The sequence below is a fragment of the Enoplosus armatus genome, chromosome 8 (genome assembly GCF_043641665.1).
Source record: "Enoplosus armatus isolate fEnoArm2 chromosome 8, fEnoArm2.hap1, whole genome shotgun sequence".
Lineage (NCBI taxonomy): Eukaryota > Metazoa > Chordata > Actinopteri > Centrarchiformes > Enoplosidae > Enoplosus > Enoplosus armatus.
The window spans coordinates 16,518,145-16,535,277 of NC_092187.1; the positions used below are offsets into that span (position 1 = coordinate 16,518,145).

The window sequence follows — 17,133 nt, forward strand, 5'->3', positions numbered from 1 at the left end:
GGATGAGTCAATCTCCAAAAATCCTGGATCCTACATTTCCCATAATGCAACTTGCCAGCGTCTTTTTGTTCGAACTTCCCATCCTGGTAAACTCTCTTGTCTTTCAAACTCCACCTCTCTAATTTGTAATGTCGGCTTTCTGATACAAATGTGTAGACCCCATGCCCAGGCCAAGATAACCCTGATGACATCGCCATGACGTCAACAGGGTTATTTTCTCGGGGAAAAAAGCCACAGAAGACATCACACAACTGTTTTCACAACCTGAGTAGAACTCCTTGTGACTGCCAAACTGACTTTAAGTGAATAGTTGATGGAGTCTAGTACAGTAAACATACACATCAGTGTTATTTTAAGCAGTTTTGTCAATACAGCGTTCATATAGATATCCTTTATTTGACCAGTTATCTTTTTTTCAAGAGTGACCTGGCTAAGAAAACAGCAAAAGCATTGCCACAACAACAAACACAAACAATACAAAGAGATAAATAAAACTAAAATCCAAGATGATGACGAAGAGTACTATTTTCTCGACACTTTAAAAGTGACTTAAATTCCCCCATAGTAATCAGCTCTGACAATTTCTGGTCTTCTGTACATTATTCCAGGAAGAAGGGGCAGCGTATCTAAAAGCTTTTTTGCCTGATTCTGTTGTAACTCTGGGGACCATAATCTGTAGAATATTGTGAGAGTGGAGGCCATGTTGATTTTGGTTTTTACACATTTATGTACACAGATAAGAGGGAAGCAGCCCAAGGAGAGATTTATATATAAAAGCCAACCAATGTGAAAGTCTGCGTTCAGCATACAGAGCACAATGGTATACAGTATCCAACGTCGTTAGGCACTGCATCCATAAAGAGTAGATCACCGTAATCTAATAAAGGTTTATAATGTTTCTTCAGTTAATTTTGACACCTGGATTCTAAAAGGAAATGAAAAGGAATAACCACCAAGCACCTCGTGTGCAGAGCGAATTAAATTTATTTTGAGTTCAAAATATCCTCACCACTGGGTCAAAAAGTAGTAAAATATGCCACTGAAGACAGGAAGTCACCACAGATTATAACCTCCATTTGGTCACGGTGACTAATTCTCCATAAGATCACAAACCCTGCACTGCTCTGTACAAAATAGGGCAGGTCACCGAGGACAGTTGACACACATTATCTTTGTGCATGTGGGAGTTTAGGATTCAGGCCTCCTGCCTGCTGACTGAACCAGTCAGAGTTGTCAAAAGTATCACACAAATGTATTTTAGTGAAAAATCCAAACATGGTGTTAGTTTGAGCAGGTTAACAATGTAAATCTGATCACAGTGTGCTCCTCTGTGACAGTTTGGAGGTCTTTTCATTGTCAGTTTAAGATTGTAAGAGACATATATTGCGTTTTTAGCTTTAAATGCATCTAGCAAGTGTGTTGGCCTCTGTCATATCTGTGTGTATTATCTGTTTCAGAGGCAGTGCAGCAAGCCTCAGGCCCTCTGCTGGTGGAGATAGTGAAAGGACCCTCCGCCAGCCTGGGGATCAGCCTCACCACAACAATATACAGGAGTAAACAAGTTATTATTATTGACAAGATAAAGGCAGCCAGTGTGGTGGAAAGGTGAAACCAGCCTCTTACATTTTACTGCTCCACAGACACTTTCCTGTCAAACTAAAGCTTTCCTGACACAATCTGCCTCCGTCTCACTCACTCAGGTGTGGAGCGCTGCATGCAGGCGACATCCTTCTGTCCATAGACGGGACTGGCACAGAGCACTGCTCCCTGATGGAGGCCACGCAGCTACTTGCCAGCACGTCTGATGTTGTAAAACTGGAGATTCTCCCAGCCAGTCAGAGCAGACTTCCTGTCAGGCCGCAAGACACAGGTACGTCCTGGAGGTGACGCAAGAAACACAGCGAATCAGAGAGATGTGAGAATCAGCATGGAAAGAGGAAATTATTTATGGCTGATTTTTTATTGTTTTGTTGATTTTTTTTTTATTAATCAATGACTTGTTTAGCCTATAAAATGTCAGAAAATGGTGGAAAATACCGATTACAAGTTTCCAGAGTCTCGTTTTAGATGTCTATGACTTGTTAGCAGTTCCACCAAAGAGACATTTCTCCTCTAAACTTCTCACATGCTTTCATGAATAACTGTTTAAAGAAGTAAACTTGTGCAATGTTTCACCAAGACGTCGTAAAAATGAAAACAGACTTGTTTAGCAAAACTAATCATCTCATGACCGCTCCGATTTCTAGCGACTCCTCGGAGGGGCCTGACCCCTAGGTTGGGCTACAACAAACAACATGCTGCTTACAAATTGATGCATCAGTATTAACAATCTAATAATGTCATATGATAATAATATCGGTCACAGGGGACATTTTACTGCAGAATGAGTACTTTTACTTTTAATACTATTAAGTGTATTTAGCTAATAATACCTGTACTTTTACTTATTACTTGTAATGGAGTATTTTTACACTGTTGCAGTGTTACTTTTACTTAAGTAAAGGATCTGAGTACTTCTTCCACCATTGTATGTAATATACGTATTGAAATGTGTTTCTATTGGCCCAGTGTGTTGGTGGACTACAATTATTCTGTATATAAAAAACATATTGAGAACTATAAAATGCAATATTGTACACGCTCAGGTACAAATATGCAAATGTTCAGGATAATTCAAAGGAGTTCAGTGTGTACATTGTGGAGAATGTACAGCAGACAGGCTGCAGTTCCAGCACATACTCCTCACCATGTGTATTGTGACTGCTCTGCTCTTAGATCTTTTACCTTCCGCTGTAAAGAGCTTGGCTGCCTCTCAGCTGCCTTCTTCCATGTGCTGTGAATCAGCCTGTGTGTGTGTGTGTGTGTGTGTGTGTGTGTGTGTGTGCGCACGTTGCCGAACACAAGCCTTTGGGTACACACACTCTGTCTCTTATGCATACAAGCCACCCACACAAACACACACACGCAAACTTTCTCTGTCAGAGATCATGTTCGTGCCATGTTCTACAGCCTCATTTCTGGTTCAGCAGCTGCAGGAACTCCTTAACATGTGAGCATGGGAGGAATCATACATGACATGACAAAGGGAAATCCGCTGTAGTTTAGTCTTCTCCGGGGTCGATGAATCCTGTCTTCTACTATTTTGTCTTTGTCCTTTGTTCATTGTTTTTGTCTGGTCCAGTCGGCAGCGCTTCACTTTCATTTGCCAAACTTCCACCAGTGTTTTTTCTCTATTTACTGATGTGTTTTTGATCAGTTTCTTACATTTATACAGGGTGAAATCCTCTGAGGCATACAAATGAGTACTTTCGACTGTTGACTATTGAACTGCCTCAATTCAAAGTGCAGCACAGGTGTCACCTCTCTATGAAATTACAGGAATGTGTCTTCTGAAATTTCTATTCAATAATGATTCATTTCTTCAATAAGGCACCATGATGTGTTAAAATGATATTTTTACAGACCCCCACCCCCCCCAGGATAAGGCATGATTATAAGATGCAATTTGTCTAATCTCCTCTGGGGATTTATTAAGACTGATATGGCCACTAAGAGATTAGGAGTTAATGTTTCTTTCCACCAGCGTAGATTGAAAACACCATTTCTTGGAGAGCTTCCCCTAGGTGAGCTTAACATAAGCCGCCAGAGCCAAAGCTTTACAGGTTTGATTGAGTCAGATAGAAACTGGTTCTCTCTGAAAAAGGCCCGGAGGTTCTCCTGCATGTGTAGTCTGATTACATACGGTTGGATTTAACCAGGATTCCTGAACATGGCAAACATCCCAGGCGGTACTGCAGTCATCCATGTTTCCAGCAAATCCTCCATCCATGTGAGCAAGTTGTCAGAGATTAGACCCCTGCAAATGAAGCAGCAAGGATTACTGTCACATGTTACACTCTGTGACAATTTCAGCTGCACAAATCTGTAAAGGAAAGTTAATTACTGAGGTGTGTGTCATACAGGAGGTCAGTTGTTTCCCTTTGAATGCTTCACAGATACTGTTTGACTGAATGCACCGTGTTACACAGGCTTTGACATGAGGCACAAAATGCCTTTCAGAATTAACTCTCCATTTCGTTCAAAGCGAGGGGGGGGCGGGGTAAAAAGAAAAACACATGAATATTTTCACACAGGATTAAAACACATGTAGACCAAACTGTCTGCCAGTCAGATGCAGAAACAGACACCCTGCATCATCAGCAATCAAAGTGTTCAGCTGTGCCCAATCAAGGTCGAGCCACATGCCTCCTAACAGCCAGTATCACTTCCTGCTGAACACAACAACACCATGCCCAGCGGTCAACTTACTCACACTGTTTTCTCACCTTTGGGCTCTTTTGAAAATGAAGTTATAAAAATGATCTCCAGTTTGCACTTCGCTTTTTGGAAGCTTGCTAGTAAAAGTAAGATTTAATATATTTTTTTTAGACCCTTCACCACTTCACATACAGCTCCCTGTGTCTAACCGATTCTCAGATGCTCATCAAAATACATTAAACCACAGGATTTAATCTAGTGTACCATGACAAAAACATTAAGTATCAATTACTCTGCTCTGAATTATCCTCCAGGGACTGTGCGCTGTGGTACAAATTTAGACATGGGGATGAAAGCGTGATTTCATGGGTAGAGTTTAGAGAAGTGTACGACCGAGGAGTGGATCAGGTTTACTTAATGGATGTGCTTGCCTCCGTGCTGCTGCAGTAAAAGTGCAGAAGAGCAACCATCATCATTGGGACCAAAGCAGCAACTACTGCCATCCCCCACACGGCAGCCATGGCAAGACATGGAGCAGCCCAAGCCACCCACACAACCAGCAGGACCACTGCAAATGTAAGTTATCACTTGTGACAGCACTGCTGCTGGCGAGACACCATAGCAGGAGCCTTTTCTTCAGCACATTTGTTAAATCTCTTCCAAGAGGTTTAGTCTAACACTGTTACCACATTTCTTTCTTTTGTTGCATGTTCCCACGAGCGTGTGCTGCTGCCGTGGACGTGGATAAAATGTCACGGTTGATGTGGTTTGCTTAAACTGTACATTTGATACGTGTATTGCTATGTCTCCTTTCAGCTGGGGTGAGCGGTGGCTTCTCCCCTTCCTCCACAGCCACCTCAGGCTTCAGCAGCCAGGGTAGCAACACACTGCCCTGCCCCATCCCTCCGATCGCTCCCAACAGCCCCCGCAGCTCGACTGGCAAGAGGAGGAACAGGAAGAAGGACCACAAGAGCTCACGTATGACAAACCGCCTGCCTCTTTTTTCCACTTTAAAGGGTCGGTTCAAGAACCATTTAAAGCTAGTGTATAGTAGTGAAGATAGTTTTGGTTTTGTGAGTCATGCACTCACTTGCCACTTTATTAGGTACACCTAATAATGCAGTCTAATACAACAGCCCTGCAATACATCCTACCAACATGAAGGTTATAGAGAGGTGTTTTCAACTTTAAAACATTTTGCAGGCTGTAGTTTCAGGTGCTATTGAGCTTTTATTGTGTATTTTGTCTGCTCCATTTATATCAATGAGGGTAGGCTAAATAACAGAAACACCTCGCTGTATAATGCAATACAGTTCAACAGCACCGCAAACCGCAGCCTCCAAAATGACCAAACAGTTGAATGAACACCTCTCTTAAACAGTTTCGACAAAAACAGAACATTATAACCTTCATGAAGGAAGGATTTATTGCAGGACTGTTGTATTAGACTGAATTTGTTTTAGCTAGTTGTACCTAGATAAATGGCGTGTGTCTAAGATTTCTGCCTACAACATAATACAATGGAGGGTGAAAGGCATTTGTTTGTGAAGTTCACAGCATTGTAAATGTCTTTGCAGACATCTCTGTAAGCCAAACACATGGCAGTTTGATATATACAGTATGTTTATGCAAATATCTTAATGGACAAAATGATAAACTAAAAAGAAAAGAGATAAATGTCGCAATTTCTTGTAGACTCAATGGTTTTTAGAGACTATTTGGATGGATTGCCATGAAATTTGGTACAAACATTCATGTCACCCTCATGATGAATCATAATCACTTAACTTCCCTTAACTTTTCATCTAGCGCTCAACTTAGATGGTGAACATGTTAAACATGATGTCTGCTAAACATCAGCATGTTAGCATACTGATCTTAGCATTTAGCTGAAAGCACCGCTGTGCCACAGTACAGACTCACTCGTATAAAGTGCAGCTTTTCAGTGCAGTGAAATTGCATTCACATCCATTGTATTGGTGACGAGGCAGGAATCTGAAAAGCCACATAAATAAAACTGAGAAAATATTTGTTTGGCTTTTTTTTTTATTTAGGTGAGCTGACCCTTAAAAATGTTTTGCAGTGCTGATAAAACACCTTTGCTCCTGTGTCACCCCCTCATAGTGTGAACAGATTTGACTGATCACTGACGTAAACATGACTGACGTAAACTCTGATAAGTGTCTCATTCCCTTTCCATTCCCATGTCGTCTCTGTGGGTGCATGTCTCTTCCCTTTACCCTCCTCCATTTTTTGGTCTCCCACAATCCCTCTCTTGCTCCATTCATCTGCCACTTCTCCACTAATATCTCTCTCTGATGTGTCCCCTCCCTCCCTCCCTGTCCCTCAGTATCTCTGGCGTCCAGTTCCGTCGGCCCAGGGGGGCAGGTTTTTCATGTGGAAACGAGCGAGGTCGTCCTGAGGGGGGATCCGCTCACAGGTTTTGGGATCCAGCTGCAGGGGGGTGTCTTTGCCACAGAAACCCTGTCGGCTCCCCCAGTCATCCGCTTTATTGAGCCCGACAGCCCAGCTGAGAGGTAACGCGCTGAGACACCTAACGAGTAAACAAATATCATATGGGGAGTCACCTTGAACTAGACGGGCCCCAGTGCTAATCATTCAGCCACATGTGAACAAAGGCTAATTTTAGCCTGGTGTCTCAATGAGTATTTCAACTGAAGGCAGGCACATTAGAGCTGCTTTTGTCTAATGCAGAGGCTCCAAAAGTGGGGGTCGGGACCTACAGAAGGGGTCACAAGACACATTTGAGGTGTCACAAGACAATTAAAAGCAGAAAAGACACAAAGTTCTGCTCATTTCATCATGCTACTTTCATCTAATCTTTGCTTTTTATTAGCGATGCTAGCAGTATGGCTCTGGGGATGGCAATGTTGGTCGATTGGTCCGCCACTTTGGTCCAGACTAATCAATAACTATTGGATTGTCATGAAATGTTGTACAGACATTCATTGTCCCCAGAGGATGAAGACTTCAGTGATCCCCTGACTTTTCCTCTAACGCCACCATGACATTGAAATTTCTGGTTTTGAGTGAAATGTCTCAATAACTGTTTGATGGATTGTCATGAAATTGGGTTCACATATTCATGTCCCCCTCAGGATGAACTGTAATACAATTTAAATTAGTCCAGTACTTTGGTTTATGACCAAATACCCTTGAAACTAATGACATTCCCATCAGCCTCAGCTTTGGGTTTAGTACTAATTTGCATGTAACTAATGTTAGCATTCTACCCTACTAAACTTAGGCAGTGAATTTGGTAAATATAATACCTTCTATCACCATGTTAGCATTGTCATTGTGAGCATGTTAGCATGCTGACGTTAGCATTTGGCATCACTGTGCCTAAGTGTAGCCTCGTCTTGTCTTCGTCCTTAAAAAACGATTTAAAGAAAGTAAGGAACAAAACGGTCTTTGGTTGAACTGGTCACAACTTGTAGACATGCAGTATATAACTGGTAACAATGTAGTCAAGGGGATATTTCTTTGTTTTAAGGAGTCACAAGCCAAACAAGTTTTAGTGCTTGTCATCACTTGCTGTGGAAATGGTTTATATCCCCAGTGAGGGAGGTTATAGCCCAAAATGTCCAGTCGCGTCTCCAGTAGCAGATTTATCACCCATTATCCATGAGGCATTGATGCGGCCAGTGTTTGTTTTTAATGGTGAAAAGCCCCCCTGTATTGCCATGTAGTATCATATTGATCAAGACTACATGTTGCAGTCTAATTAACACACAGCTCCAATCAAGCCAGTGTGTTGCAACTGTCCTTGTCTTGCAAGATTAATGACGGTGTCTGTGCCGGCAGTGCAGGGCCGTCTCCCCTGGGTCTTGTAACATGATTAGTCCAGCAGCAGTTGGACAGGAGTGACTCAAGTAGAGCATCCGCCTGTGATGTTGGTGTCTCAGCCTCTACACAAGGTTAATGAGCAGCGGTGGTTAGTGAATTAATATCAGTTGACAGTGCTTCGGTGTTTGCCCTTGCATTTAGGGGTCTGATTAAATGTGTGATATGTGTGATTCTTTTTTTTTCTGTGTGTGTGCTCGCTTGCTGAGGTGATTTTCCAAGTCAAAGTAAGGTCAGCGTTCAGCGTGTTTATGTCAAGCCTGGAGGCTACATCATTTTATAGATGGCATTTTAAACAACATTCAGCCTATGTGACATGTGGTGTCACAAAGGCTGAATGTGTCACTCGTCAGAGTCAGTTCACTGAAAGCACAAATCCAAAGCCTTGCTGATGCTAGTGTGGGCATTAGTGGATCAATCGATTAGAAAGTTTAACATTTTGGTAATTGATTAATCATCTAAGTCATTTATTAAGTAAAAAATGACATTTGCTGCTTCCAGCCTCTCAAATGTGAGAGGTTGATGTGTTTTTTTCTTGGTTTTATATCTTTAATTCAGCACCTTGGTTTGACAAAACAATCAAACAAGAAAGCTAGACAAGAAAAAACAACTGAAGTTAGTTCCTCTGAGGGACTTTAAAATATTTGTAACTGTTTTAATTAGTGCATGTGTGATGACTGCTTTGTGTGACCGATCTTTCTGTTGTATTAGACCCCATTCGTTGTAGCTAGGCGTACCTGTATATAACTGTATATAATGTATGTCATTTTCTTCTCTGGCCTCCTGATTACATTTCTTCTAAACGTTTATATTTCTTTTTTTATTATTATATAAACTGCTCTTTCATAGGACCTTTATTTCCATTAAAAGGCTTTTTTGTGTGTGTGTTTTCTGTGTGAAGGTGTGGCCTGCTGCAGATTGGGGACAGACTCTTGACCATTAATGGGATCCCAACTGAAGATGGCACTCTGGAGGAAGCCCATCAGCTGCTCAGAGACTCCGCTCTGGCCAATAAGGTTACAGTGGAGATCGAGTTTGACGTCGCAGGTGTGATGTTTGTGAAGATCATTTCTTATCGTAAGCTCTTGTGTATTCTGTGACTTCCTGCTTACATTTGTCTTTACTTTAAATCCCAATTAGAGTCAGTGGTTCCCAGCAGTGGCACCTTCCACGTTAAACTACCCAAGAGGAGAGGAGTGGAGCTGGGCATCACCATCAGCGGTGAGTTTGTTGGCGACGAGACACACAGCAGGTGGCAGTGTTGCTCAATAATACTCCACAGCCTGGCACACTGTAAATATCCTTTGAATCAATGTTCTGTGATCCATAAAATTCAGGCTTGCAAAACCATGAGGGCGCATACCTCATTAGCTCTGGATAAAGCCTGTACCAGCATTCATCATTACCCTTTCAGCTCAAACAAGCTCTGAAAAAACAGGAAGCAGATTAGTGCAACAAAAAGAAAAGGAAGCGGAGTGATTTAAAAGTGTTAACAGGGTTTTGTCCACATATCATACATCCTGAAATAAAAACAAATTTTCTTCTGTTTCACCAGCAAGTAAGAAACCTGGCAAGCCCCTCATCATCTCTGACATCAGGAAAGGAAGCATAGCACACAGGTATGTTTATCACCACACAGGGCTAATAATATTACTGCTGAACATTTTATTGCTCCGGCTGAGTCATATATTTTTGTAAATGCAAATACAGTGTTTTGGTTCTGGTGCAGGCCACATTAGAGCGACATTTCACTTTACAGTTCAGGGTGAACTAGGTTTTCTAGGCTTATGTGGGATAATTCATAAACAAAATCAAATTCTTCTGTGAATCCACTGTGTAATACTCGCCTAATTGGATTGAGCTATCAAAACTGGATCAGTAGGGCAGAGCAGCTACATTTCAGAAGGGCTCAGTGTTGATGAGGGTGAGGGTGAGGTTACGGTCACCCCCACAGATCCCACTGAGACACCAGGCTAATAGGATTCTCATAGTGAGTCAGGAGGAGCGAGCTCCCTGGTCCCAGTTAATAGTTGTGATCCTCTTGCTCTTGTGTCCGGTAGAACAGGCACACTGGAGCCTGGAGACCGGCTGCTGGCCATCGACAGCGTGCGTCTGGAGAACTGCACCATGGAGGACGCCATGCACGTCCTGCAGCAGGCCGAGGACATGGTCAAACTCCGAATCCAGAAAGATGAGGACAACATTGGTACATTAATCCCCTAAAACACCAAACAGACATCCAGTTAATGAGCAGCAGTGGAAAGTTACCAAGTTTACTATTTACTCAAGTACTGTACTTAAGTACAATTTTGAGGTACTTGTACTTCCAGTATTTCCATTTGATGCTACTTTTTACTTCAACATTTCAGAGGAAATATTGTACTTTTACTACACTACATTTATCTGTCAGCTAAAGTTACTAGTTACTGTTCAGATTGAGATTTGATACAAAAACATATAAGTTCATGAAATACACGACATTGTCAAAGATTAAACCAGTGGTTCCTTTTTTGGCAGTGTCAAGTTGAGGCCACTTGACACGTTTTAAAGTCATCAAAGAGACATTTCCCCTTTTAAACTTCTCCAATGGTGTCATTTAAATAACAATTCTAGGCTTCAAGAAGTAAAATGATCCAAATTTTCACAAAGCAAATATTATATCAAATTTCCAACCCAATTAATAGTCTCACGACCCCTCAGATTTATCTTGTCCCTATGTTAAGAACCACTTTGCTTTATTGATTTCTTTTCTCAAAGAAATGTCAAAAAATATTAATAAATGTTGATCACAGGTTCTCAGAGGCCAAGCTGACATATTCAAATATCTTGTTTGGTCACCCAACTATGTGAACTCCAAATATAGAACCTGGAACCAGCGAGAATTGTTTTATTTTCACTCGAAGGACAAGTATTATTTTGAATTACTAGTTGAGTATTTTCAAATTGTTGTTGGCGCTTACTCCACAGATGTATACAAGTCTTACTATATTTAAGGGCAGTGCAGTGAGAATAAAATGAGAAATAAATGAGGTAACGCTCAGTTAAATAGCTCCTGTTATTTTTCATTTGGCACAGCTTCATTTACATATTTTATCACAAAGGTGTTCTTCACCGGGTTTATAACTTCTATATAATCTCGTCTGTATGGTTTCTGCTGTTTCCCTCATGTACTGTAGATGAGCTGGAGATGTCAGGCTCTATAATCTACACAGTTGAGCTGAAGAGATATAATGGACCACTGGGCATCACCATTTCTGGCACTGAGGAGCCCTTTGACCCCATCGTCATTTCTGGCCTCACCAGGAAAGGCCTGGCAGAGAGGTGAGAGGAGGGCAGGGGGGGAGAGGTGAGGTACTACAGGCTGGGGGTCAAGATAGTTGAGAAGATGGTGGCACCAATCTGTAGTGGCCCCCTGTGGAAACTTTTTATTTTTTTATTTTTAAATTAACAAGACAGTAAACAATGGCTGTCTCGTCTTTTTCTGTAACAAGAAGCCTCTTTGTTTTCATCTCAGTCGGCGCACTGGCAGCCTGACAGGTTTCCTGGCCCGCCTGTCGGTATATTCTGGTATCTCTTGTCTCCTCTGCTCTCCTAACCCTGCAGGACCGGGGCCATCCATATAGGGGACCGAGTCCTGGCCATCAATGGGGTCAGTCTGAAAGGAAAGCCACTGAGCGAGGCCATCCACCTCCTGCAGATGGCCGGGGAGTCCGTCACCCTCAAGATCAAAAAACAAGCTGACCGTATGTTTTGTTTTTCTCATTTTATTAGTAAATTTCCTTTTAATTACTCATAAGAGTTTGCAAAAATGATCTTACAAATACAGTTGCAGAATTTAGACAAAATGAGCTAAATTAAAAAACAAAAAAAGGCAAAAGAAGAGAAGCAGAGACAAAAACTAGAGAAGTCAAAAAAAGGGAAAACTTCATTAAAAAGAATAAAAGGGAGTAGGTAATAAGGGTAGATGGATTCATAATAACAGAGTTGCAGCATGACGCAAAATTAACATTCAGTTTTCACGTTGCGCTTTTTTTGTTTCATGGGCCTAAAACATTTCTTTCTTATGAGTGGGAGACAGTTTTTTCTAAATGCTTTTTTCCGTAGTTTTACTCTGTAGGTCATTTTTTCCATTTCATTCACTTCCTTTAATCGGTTTGCCCATTCTCCTGTGGAAGGAGTATTCCAGTTGAGCCAATGTTCAGTTATACATTTCCTTCGTCCGTACGATGTTCTCCTCTTTATCTCATAGCAAGAAAGCAAACTTTGTTTATATGGCACCCAAAAAGTTATAAAGCGCTTCACAGAGAGACCGAGGGATAAAAAGATAAACATACAAACCACAAAAATTAAGGTTGTAAAATAAAGAAAAGTTTTCGATAAAATGTGCATTGATTGATTTTGTGAGGCTTATAGGTAGTGATGCAGTGTTGTATTTCTGCACCTTGATAAATGACAGGAAGCGCATCTCTCCCTTGTTTAATTCTGATTTGACTCTCTGTTCATTCCCAGAGTCTGATGGCCGACGGCTTCCGGACAGAGAAGCTGCGTTTTTAAGCGACACAGAGGATGAACTGACAGACTCCCAGAAGACCAGCAAACACTCTGAGGTCTACTCTGCCACTGTTCCCAGTATAGACTCTGCAATGAGCTCCTGGGATAGCTCAGGGTTTGACGCAGGCTACAGTAGCCAAGGTGAGGTCCACTGTACACATGCTGTCTGAAAATGACCTATTTCCTTTCCTTGCATCTAATGAGGTCAGTGGACTTTCTTGGTTTTTCAGGGACGTATCTTCACAAAGCATCCGATATATTGCTCAATCCGAATGAGTGGCGACGCACAAAGCACAGGAGCCAAACCAGTTCCAGCTCTGCAGGCCTAGTCCACCACCTAGCGCTGTATGATGGGAGATTCACTGAGGATGAGTGGGACAAGATACCTGGGTAAATGCACACGCCTGCAGTTTCCTTCCTGTCAACATCTTGTTTCCTGTCAGTACAGCTTTCAGTGTTTTCGATTTCACAGTTTTTAAATGTTCTGTGTACAAGCAGTGGTGGAAAGTAACCAAGTACATTTACTCAAGAACTGTGTTTAAGTACATTTTTGAGGTACTTCCATGTCATGTTACTTTATACTTCTACTCCACTACATTTATATGACAGATAAAATGCAACACCTTGTTGAGATTAAACCAATAAATCCCAACCTTCTTGGCTTGTGACCCCTGACAAAAAAGCATAACCCCTTGTCATGTTTCAGATGTCTATAAGTTGTTAGCAAAGAGAAATTTCGCCTCTAAACTTCTGACATTGTTTCATTTAAATACCTGTTTGAGGCCTAAGGAGGTAAAATGATCCAGTGTTTCCCATTAATCACCTCATGACCCCTCAGATTTGTCTTGTGACCCTTTGGAGGGGGTCCGATCCCTAACTACCTATGTGTGTATATATAAAGTAGTTAAAACTAGCTCCATCTCAACAAATAAAATTTTTACAACAGTAAAATGCTGCTTACACATTGTTGCATCTGTATTAACAATCTAACAATGTCATATATGAACATATATCCAGCATAGGGGCCATTTTACTATAGAACGTATTATATTTAGCTGATAATACCTCTGTACTTTTAGAGAAATAGGGGTTTTGAATACAGGACTGTAATGTATTGTAATGGAGTATTTTTACATTGTTGTATTGACACTTTTACTTAAGTATCTGAATACTTTCTCCACCACTGTGTGTAAATTAAAGCTCCTGTGTATTTTGTTTTCGCCTCTTTGTGTTCATTGACAAACTGGCAGACTGAATTATTTTCTCTTCATTTTGTGTTGTATGCTTTCATGTTTTGTGCTTTTCCAAACTGTCCTTTTCTCTTCTTTCTCAGGTATTCTCTCTCTCATCTGCTTTACTAACTGCCCACGAGCTCTTTGGTGTTTCACATAGATACATCTTTTTCTGTCACCCTTTGTCCACACCAAAAAAAAAAAAGGTTTCCTCAGAAAGCACCTAAAGCGCCCAAGGATGCATCAGCCTTATCTGTCTCTTCACACTTCTTTTTTTTCCCCCTGAACTTTTGTCTCACATGCTTTCAATTTTCTGCTATTTTTTTGGGGGTGACATTACTTTTGTGAAATTGAACTCTTTTAAAGGCTTTATCTAATCTAGCGGACTCCTCCGCCCACCACAAGTGAGAGAATTAACAGTAAAACTCCCCAATGTGGTCCTGAGAGATTTTCAAAGGGATTCTCCAGCACGCAGCCCAAAAACTGCATTTCCCATGCTGCTGCTTTTATAAGCAGCACCGGGGCCTTCGAGACCGCAGGGCTGCTCTCATGTTCTGGTTCCTGCGTTGTCATAGATTCATCAGCCCCCCTCGTTGCCATGGCACCCTGAACCAGGAGGACAGCTTCTGGTCCCAGGCTCTGCAGGACCTCGAGACCTGTGGCCAGTCAGAGATTCTCAGGGAGCTGGAGGTAGGCCTGTTATCTCCAACCCCCCCCCGCTCCCCCTGCTCCTGTTTCCTCTCCTCCTCCATCTGCTTTGTCCTACTCATGTATTCATAGACCGGTGTCGGCCTAAATGACCATGCCAGATGAAGCATTATGATAATCGCCAGAGTGTGTAATCTGTTATTAAATCTGACAAGACAGGCCGGGCACCTGCTGCCATACTGACCGGGGGAAAAGCTTTTGCGCAGTGCCTCTGCCTCTAATCAGGCTCTGTGTACACTTCATGAGAGGTTTTATGTTTGTGTGTTTTTACTTATCTGACTGGAAGTCCTTTTTTTCTATTTCTAAAACATGCTGCTCTAATAATCCCTTTTTGATTTTGTGCTCTTTCAGGCCTCCATGACAGGTAGCGCTCTTAGTCTGTACCTAGAGGAGACCAAGACCAACGACGACTCAATGTTTCAGTCTGAAATGAGTTCCAATAAGGGGGAGGGAGTCCAGGGCGAGTGTAAGAACAAAAGCAACCTGAACATGTCCACTGGAGCCAGAGACATACCATCCCGGGGCAAAGGGGACCCCTCTGATATTTTGTCCCCTACCACCCTGGCACTGCACAAGGTAGTTCTGTCAGGGAATTATTTTACATTAGAATAATTACTTTCAAAACAAACGTGCAGGAATGCTTTAGATTACAGCCCACAAATGACATACATAGTATAAATATTTTGTACATGGAAGCTGATGAAGTACTCACTTCAGGGACGTAGCACAGGGAACAAGGGGGTAACAAACTTGCATCGAGGAGGGACCTAGAAATAAATTACGCTGTAAGTGCTTTTTGAATTACTCCGTAATTACAGGTGGACCAACAGGCTTAACCTATGTGTCCTTTTGCAATAGCCGTGAAATGAAAGATCCTTCATTGGATCCAAAAACTACATTACTGTTCCCCAGTAATTTATCATCATTTTAAAAACAAATAAATACATAGCTGTAAAGGTGCACCCCTCTTTCCAGACGTAGCCCAGTGTTTTGATCCCCAGCAGCAATAATCATTTTAAAAACTATGAACTACAACCTATTAAAAAACTTTTTACCTTTTTATAATTTACCAAAGTAAGTTTATATTTTACCCCATTTTGCCTTTTTTCCCTACTACTAGCACACCCAATGAGTTTTTATTGATACACCATATGTACTATATAATTCCATTGTAATATGTGGGCTATAATCTGAGGCGTCACTAAAACATTTGGGAGAAAATGTGATCATTGCACTCACAGCTTGATGAACACGGTACAAACAACAGTGTCCTGAGGGAATCTGCCCATTATGAAGTTTATACCTGCGTGCCTCCTTTACTTGACTTGCTGTGCCTGCCGGTACAGTGTAACTGGACCCAGTGGATACCTGGCCAGTCAGGACTTGCAGTGTGTGTACGACAAAAACACACAACACTCATTATGCATTACCTTAGCAGCTGCACATGCTGTGACCCCAGCCTGCGCCTGTGTCCTCCCTTAGTCGTCTTGTTTGGAGTCATCTCACCGCGCTGTGTTTGACTGAGAGACTGACGGGGCTGGAACTGAGGCAGTAATAACAGAGCGCATCACAGTCCTGCAGTGTGGAAATTAAAAATGTTTTGAGTTGACACATCTTACATGATATCATGGAAAGTCATCTCAAGTCCCACCTTTTAAAGCGGTTTTTTGTTGTGGTTAAACCTGCTGACCTTGTTATAGTGTAGGATTAAATCCAAAGAGACACAAATGACACCAAGGCATGAGGCTGTGAAAACTTTAACTGTTCAGTATATACAGAGGGTGGACAGTGGACACAATGAGAGACACTATAAAAGACATCTGTACAGTGCTGTGAAATACCACAGCTCTGCAAGTAAAGGTTTGTTAATAAAGGTTTGCGAGATGATATAAAATACCTGGTACACCTTACATTTTATAGATCATCATCGCTTTATTGTGTCCACATCTTGTCTTATCTGGCCACTGAATTAAAGGAACAGTTTATTCACTTTCTTTCCGAAAGTTATCAATACCACTCTGTTCAATATGAATCTGTAGCCAGCAGCTGGCTATAACATGTTAATTAGTGAGCTTTAGAGGTGCTGGTAGTCAAAATTGTGATATCTTTGGACAGAGCCAGGCTAGCTGTTTTTATGCTAAGCTAACTGTATCCTCATATTGAACGGACAGATATGAGAGTGATATCCATATTCTCATCAAGCACTTTGTATTCTTTTTCATCTTAAATGCCTGAGTATTACTTAAATAGATATATAATGTTGTATAGTGTCTTCTGAGACTGTGGAGGAAGCTCTGTCAAGTCTGACAAAACAAGTTATCCCCGCTCCGTCTTGGAGACTGTTTAGGAACTGGAAATTTGCAGGCATTTAGGAGACGGCAGGATCTAATGGAAGTGGACGTAGTCATACAATGAACTAAAAGTCAGCATATTCAGCCCTCTGCTACCACAAGTCCCCCAACTTTATGAGAGTGCAATGCTAAATTGCTGGAGTACATTTTTATATATTGCCAAAACT

The 17,133-nt window shown here is 41.6% G+C and overlaps 1 protein-coding gene and 1 long non-coding RNA gene across 2 annotated transcripts in view; one reads left to right on the forward strand and one right to left on the reverse strand.

Moving 5' to 3' along the window:
* The window catches only part of LOC139288678 (glutamate receptor-interacting protein 2-like), a 29,816-nt gene that overhangs the window by 11,145 nt on the left and 1,538 nt on the right, over positions 1–17,133 (forward strand). Inside the window, exons 8-22 of the mRNA XM_070910051.1 lie at positions 1,458–1,605; positions 1,701–1,870; positions 4,705–4,833; positions 5,074–5,235; positions 6,608–6,794; positions 9,026–9,171; positions 9,265–9,345; positions 9,680–9,743; positions 10,185–10,330; positions 11,301–11,445; positions 11,728–11,867; positions 12,634–12,816; positions 12,906–13,065; positions 14,483–14,597; positions 14,967–15,191. Of these exons, the coding sequence (XP_070766152.1) occupies positions 1,458–1,605; positions 1,701–1,870; positions 4,705–4,833; positions 5,074–5,235; positions 6,608–6,794; positions 9,026–9,171; positions 9,265–9,345; positions 9,680–9,743; positions 10,185–10,330; positions 11,301–11,445; positions 11,728–11,867; positions 12,634–12,816; positions 12,906–13,065; positions 14,483–14,597; positions 14,967–15,191 (2,201 nt within the window). The remainder of the gene's footprint in view (positions 1–1,457; positions 1,606–1,700; positions 1,871–4,704; positions 4,834–5,073; positions 5,236–6,607; positions 6,795–9,025; positions 9,172–9,264; positions 9,346–9,679; positions 9,744–10,184; positions 10,331–11,300; positions 11,446–11,727; positions 11,868–12,633; positions 12,817–12,905; positions 13,066–14,482; positions 14,598–14,966; positions 15,192–17,133) is intronic.
* Positions 9,788–16,154, reverse strand: LOC139288679 (uncharacterized). The gene is made up of 3 exons (XR_011597448.1): positions 16,046–16,154; positions 15,328–15,382; positions 9,788–10,343 (listed from the first exon to the last, which is right to left on the reverse strand). It is a non-coding gene; the product is annotated as an uncharacterized lncRNA (long non-coding RNA).